Source organism: Meriones unguiculatus, chromosome 17 (assembly GCF_030254825.1).
Source record: "Meriones unguiculatus strain TT.TT164.6M chromosome 17, Bangor_MerUng_6.1, whole genome shotgun sequence".
NCBI classification, from domain to species: Eukaryota; Metazoa; Chordata; class Mammalia; order Rodentia; family Muridae; genus Meriones; species Meriones unguiculatus.
In genome coordinates, this window is record NC_083364.1 from 11,329,246 (window position 1) to 11,335,901 (window position 6,656).

The 6,656-nt window shown below is 47.1% G+C and overlaps 1 protein-coding gene across 1 annotated transcript; it reads right to left on the reverse strand.

Annotated features, from left to right (window-relative positions):
• Positions 1 to 656: 656 nt before the first annotated feature.
• LOC132648559 (sentrin-specific protease 2-like) lies at positions 657 to 1,376 on the reverse strand (the record flags this gene model as incomplete). Its single annotated transcript, XM_060370400.1, has 1 exon — positions 657 to 1,376. A coding segment is annotated over one exon (720 nt), but the record flags the coding sequence as incomplete, so codon positions are not given.
• Positions 1,377 to 6,656: the final 5,280 nt, after the last annotated feature.

Below are 6,656 nucleotides of genomic sequence, written 5' to 3' on the forward strand. Positions count from 1 at the left end.
ACAGCCCTCAGCAGGGTGAGGCTTCAAGGAGTCCCGGGTTTACAATGCACATCTAGCATTAGTTACTCCTCTCCCGAGAATAAAATAGATGTCTTTACTTCCAGGCTGGGAAGTATCTTGAGATGTCCCCGGCGCGTTTCTTACTTCTCCTGGATTGCTCGGATCCCGTGAACAGCAGCACACTACGACGCTTCTGTAGTAGCACACAGTACTGGAAGGCAACCGGAGATTCACTCGGAGACAGGCAACTGGTGGACTTCCTTTCAGAAATAACTAATGCAAACAAGCAGTCGAGAACGAAAGGCCGAAAATCGCCAGAAGCCATCCACTGCCAGTTAGCTAAAACTTGTGAACAAAAACAGCAAAATTCAATCCAGCGTCGACCTCAGTCACAGATAAATCTCGAAAGCCGCGTGCTTGTGAGCATGCGCTGTGCAGGCCGGATAGTTTCTAACTTTCGGTGGGCACACGTGTCTTCTGTTGTTGTTGTTGTTCTGTCCCGACAGGGTTTCTCTGTGCAGCCGCGGCTGTCCTGGCCACAGTCTTTACACTCAGAACTTGTTCAAGGCTCTTCCACACCCAGTACTTGCAGTCCTTAGCCTCACCTGGGAAAGAGCTCGGAGCAGCTGCCTCGCAGTGGCCGCCAGGGGGCGCTGCTACAGTAAGCGCTGGTGCAGGATCTCCCACACCATCTTCTTCCTGAAAAGAGGCATGTGCTGCTGCGAGAAGGTGATGGGCTGGCCCCTGGAAATGTAATCTGCATATTTACAGGCGAACACGCCGCAGTCGCCCCCGTTCAGCTGCTGAGGAATCTCCTCTGCCGACATGCTGTGTTGCTTCCACTCCACAGGGCTCAGGTCGCTGTTCCTTCTCGCTTTGCTCTCCTCCCGCAGATAGCAGAAAAGCAGCTCAAGGATGTCGGGTCTCTTCTGTCCCGTGGAGTCCATGTAGACAATACTCTTCTTTCTTAAGTCTGTGACCGCCAGGCTCCAGTGCATGCCCAGGTGAACTGGGACCAGGAGAAGTTCCTTGGCAAAGATGTTTACTGCCCGGGTCCATCTTCTGACTGACCTGTAGCCACCAGACTTTAACTTGGTGTAAAAGAAGGTATTAAATGCGTGAAGTGCCGGGTAGCCTTGACTTTGATTTCTTTCCATGAGAAGATTCATGTAAAAATTGATGACTTTGTCGTTGAGCCACTGGGTGTTCCTTAGGGTCCACAGGTCTCCTCGAGTCATTTGCAGTTTGAAGGCACAGCTCAAGATCTCATCTTTTGACCCAGGGCCTAGCGCACTGCTGATTTCTTTCTCCATGTCCACTGTGACAGCAGGACCACGGTCCAGCCCTCTGCCCTTCTCTTGGTCTTCAAGAGCCTTTTTCTTGACCTCAGGTGTTGACACTTTGCTGCTGGGCATGCCATTGCTGACACTGTCTGTGCAGATTTGAGGTGTTTCCGATTCATGATTCTGCCCTTCAGCACAACCTTTGAGAGTCTTGGAGGTGTCCATGGTGCTTGTGTGAGTGCTGTGAGGGCCAGAGCTCACGGGGACGTCAGGTTGGAGGAGTTCCAACAGCCCTGGGCACTTTTCATTGTGGTGTTTCTCAACTTCTTCCTCCCTGTTGCTGTGGGGGGGCTTGAGACCCTGGCCTCCACCCACAGACTCCTCAGTCACAGCCTCTTCTGGGGGGCCTTTGGCACACTCTGGGGCCATTAGCTGTAACGGACCCTTTTCCTGGGGTGACCATATTCGGCTCTTGTCAGGCTCTTCATCCCCAAGCTCTGTTTCATGCTGTTCCTGTTGCAGCTTCTTCCACGACTGGACTGGCTCTTCTGAGCACACATCATCCTCTTCCTCTTCTTGGCGTTTCCTCTTCTGGCCTTTCTCTGGCTGTTCAGGGCTTATCGTTTTACCCTGCTTGCAAGGCTGCCTTATAGAGGGACTACTTGTATTGTCTTTGCTCAGCTGTTGGCTGCCGGCCATGACACAGCTTTCCGATGTCCAAGTCAAAGTGCAGGTCAGCTGGGCGTTCTGTGGGAGTTCTTGGGTTGTCCTCTTGATGGCTGAAGGCACCTTAGTCTACTGGGAGATGTCTTATCCACACAAGATAAGGTGGTTCAAGGTCAGAAACCGCAGGGGAAGAACACAGGTTTCCTTTGGCGCTGGGGTCAGTTAGGCCACCAAGACAGAAGGAGGTCGCAGTGTCAAAGGACACTTCTCACATAGCTGATCTTCTCTAATCTTGTCTTTCGGGTGGCATTTCCTCAGTCCCCCTATAGAAAGGTCTGTGGAGTTCCCACTCTGCGTTTTGTTTTTCCCTACTGAGGGAGAAGGATCGCTCTAGGGCACAAGGAGCCTCTGTAGAACCTGAAATTGTGGAAATCACAATGATTGTCAGAGTCTTTCAGCCAAAGACAGCAGTCAACACACGTTAGAAGCAAGATTACTGTGTGCCTCCCTCCACTGTCACCAAGGATCTGGAAGGCCAGTTTCCACAAAAAATTGTGGTTTATGATGTGGTTTTATGCACCAGGGCAACATTCATTGGTGAATGGAGGCCCTGCCCACCATTGCCCAGGTCTAGGGTCTTAAAGCTTGTTTTCATTCCTGGAATTCCTGTTGGAACTCCTGCTGGCTGAAGCAAACCCAAGATCAGTAAGAACTCAGAGGAGCAGAAGTTCAGCACATATCATGAATAAATAAATGTAAAAAACCCCCAAGTGCTGGGATTAAAAGCTGCAGCACCACTGCTTGGCTGGAGAGATCTTTTTAGGATGACTCAGCAGAGATGGCTCCGTGGTGAAGAGTGATGCTTTTCTAGAAGACCACACATTGATTTCCAACCCTGTCTTTGCAGCTTACAATCACCTGTAACTCCAGTGCCAGGGGAGCTGACACTCTCTTCTGGCTTTAAGCAGGAAACGCACACACACACACACACACACATACACACACTGCTCTTAAATATGTGAGAGTAAAACACTCATACACATTAAAAATAAATCTTAAAAAAATAAAAGCTAGGATTTGTACTAAGCCTATTTAACTTTTTCCCCCCAGAAAAACAGTGTACCGGAGAACTAAGTAAAAATCATTGCTAAAATGTACAAAACAAAATTAGAAAAAAATGTAATAAATGAAAAGATAGTTATCCTTTCTAAAAGCTTTTAGAAATAGTTTGAGAAGCTTCTATGTCCTTAAACCTTGAAAGACAGAGACCAAACCATGTGTTTAAACCTGCTTGTAGCTGCTTTTCTCACACCCAAAAATCTAGACACATAACCATATCTCCATAAAACTCATATAACATGTGATTGATCAGTGGCGAAGCTTTGTAGATTATATATGATTTGATCGTTGCCAAACAGAACGGAGGACCAAGGAGATGGCTCAGCCCGGTTAGCTGCTCCCTGGCAACTCTGACCAGTTCAGGGCAATTCCTGAGTCACTCAAAATAAAAGACAGAACCCAGTCACCCGAATTATTCTCCGACCTCCACGTGTGCTGCGACAAGCCAACAGTTGCCGCACCCCCAATGCAAATAAATAATGAACTGCAATAAACCCTGCCAGGTGAGCAAAGAGAGTGGCATTTTATCCTAGTGGATCACGGTGGAATGGCCATGCCTCTCACCCTGCAAATTCAGGCAACGGCCACAAGAGGGCAGAGAGAAACCACAGAGAAGAGCGCGCCTCTCAGCTCTTTCCTGCCTTCCTCTCTGACCCAAAGGAGCTTCTCAGAGCAGAGAACTGCAGGGGCAGAACCAAAGCATCTGGACAACTGGGCTCCCCTTGATTACAAGGCTGGCAGGTTTAGTCAGGGATCTCGAGAGTAACAGAACACACACACACACACACACACGATAGATAGATAGATAGATAGATAGATAGATAGATAGATAGATAGATAGACAGACAGACAGATAGATGAGTTTAGATAGATGACTTACAGGCTGAAGTCCATCTAGTCCAGAGATGGCTGCCTATGAATGGAAGGTCCAAAAGTCCAGTAGTTTTTCAGTCCATGAGTGTGGATGTCTCAGCTGGTCTTCAGTAAAGGCTAGAATTCTACACAAGTAGACCGCAAGGACAGTGAAGGAATGGACTTCTTCTCAGTGAGGCAGTAACAGGCAAATAGCAAAAGCTCCCTAGTTCCAGCGCCTTTTATAGAGGCTTCTAGCGGAAGGTGTTGCCTGGATTAGAGGCTCGGCTTCCCTCTTCAAAGATGCGGATTAAAATTAAGCAAGGAATCCCTCACAGGTGTGCCTTTTCATTTTGGGGTTTTACATAATACCAGATAACTGGAATCCAGTTGACAGTCAAGAATGGCCGTCTCAGCTGCCTTTCCAAGCCCCACTTCATGTTCTGGACACAGTTTGACATTTTTGACATTTAACCTTGTGTTCTTTCTTTCTGTAGATTCTGGTGTGTGTTTGTCTGTGTTCACGTGTGTACGTGTGTGCATATGTGTGTGTGTGCCTGTGTGCAGGCTCTCTCAAAGAAGTCAGCATGTGTGGGTTGATTTGTGGGGCAGCAGAGCTGGGTTGGAGTGGAGTGGAGCTCAGTTGGTGGAACGCATGGTCCAGCAAATAAGAACCCTGGGTTTGCTTCCCAGACCACACACAACTGCATGTGATGAGGCACGCCTCTTCTCCTAGCGCTCTGGAAGCAGAGGCAGGAGAACCACAAGTTCAAGGTCATCTTAAGCAGTATAGGGCTTTCACAGTCTGCCTTGGATACAAAGAGCCCCGAATGATAAAATATAGGATATAGGAAGGGAGGTTGTAGATCAGCAATTACTGAGCGTATGCCGTGCATAAACAAAGGCCACGGTTTAATCCCTACCAGCTTCAAGATCCCCGAAGTTTGTTCACTCTACGAAGCTGGCTGTCTAAGCTGGTCCTCAGTATATGTTGAAATCCCAAAGAAGTAGGCTACAATGCCAGTGAAGAAATGCCTCAGCAGCAAGATGGATGAACTTTCCAGATAGAGGGAGAGTGAGCAGACAAAAGACAAAGACTCCCTTCTTCCAGGATCTTTTATGCAGGCTTCCACTGGAAGGTGTGGCCCAAATTTAGGGTGGGTCATCTCACCCCAAAGCATCCCTCTCAAATAACCCAGTCCAGGAAAATCCCGTCTGAAGGGGGCCAGCTTCATGGAGGGCAAACCGATTAGATGCCCAGTGCAGAACAGCCTCTTGGAAGCTCCTCACACCAGCAACGTTTTATGGACTTAGCAGGTTATATTTGGGATTATGCATACTGATATACATATTTGCAATGCCATAACAATTAATGAAAGGAGAGGAGGCCATGGATCTGAAGCAGAGTGGGAGGGGAAATGCCAGGGAGTGGAGGGAGGAAATGGAAGGGAGAAATGTAATTATAGTATAATTTCAAAAATCTTTTTAGAAAGTTAAAAAAAAGAAAAAAAAGAAGGTTCTAAACTAAAAAAAAAAAAAAAATTAAAAAAAAAAAAAGGAAAGAAAATTCCTGACAGATGTGCCCAGGTGCTTGAGTTTTAGTTGATTCCAGATGTGATCAAGTTGACAACCCAAGATTACTCATCATACATGACATGCACACAATGGAAGAATTTTCATATGAAGAAAAATTATGGCTGAACATGGATAAGGTATGTCAAGTGAAATAAACCTGATAAATGTTGTATTATCTCACCTCTGTGAGATAATATAATCTGAAAATCTCTGGTTCATGGAAGAGAAGAATACAAGCATGGTTTCCCAAGTCTGGGATGCGAGCAAAAGGAGGGGAAGACAGACCTCCGACACAGGTTATCAGAAGTACCCATCTTGCGTGCCTGAACCTGCTTCTCAGTGGCAAGGTGTTACAGGTCCACAGGAAAGAGCAGACAGCAGGAAGCAAGAGTCAATCCGGGCTCAGGAAGATGTGTGCTGGGATTACATCCTCGTTATGTCTGATTTACAGAATCTTTAGCCTCCAGATTCCATTTAGGAATATTAGGGCAATATTGGTGTCATCTTGTGGGGTTCTTGTTAGAATGTGTGCAAAATGCTCACTTTAGCGAGTAATCCCCAAACGTGGAAATGTTAAGCCACGAACACTCAACATGTCGTATGGATTGCTGAGTGAACACAGTGGTAGTTAATGTTGTCAACTTGTGGGGGTCCAGAGGCATCCGGAGACAAACCTGTAGGCATGACTGTGAGGGATTACCTACCTGGAAAACCCACCTTAACCTTGTGTGGGGCTCTATTCCATAGGCTGCGCTCCTGGACTGAATAAAAAGCTAAGCAAAACTGACTATGAGCATTTAATTCTCTCAAGATCGAACAAAATACCCCAGGTTTCCCCTGAAATCCCTTCCCCAGGATGGACTGGAATGCAGAATAAAACCCGTTATCTCTTGTGCTGTTTCTCATGGGATACCTTAACACAACTTCCAGGTAAATTTGCATTACAGAGACCCTGGTGAAATCAAGCGTGGGTAAGGCATTGTCTCTCATTTTTAAAATGTTTCCTGTTAAAGTTTGTTGAAGCTCAGTGTGGTGGTCGAGGAGAGGAGGCACCATGAGTTTGAGGGCAGCTGAGCCACACAGCATCTCTCTCAACAGGAACAGCAAGAGGCTGAGGCTGTAGGCTGATGCTTCCTGTGGCACCTATGCTGTTCTCAACCC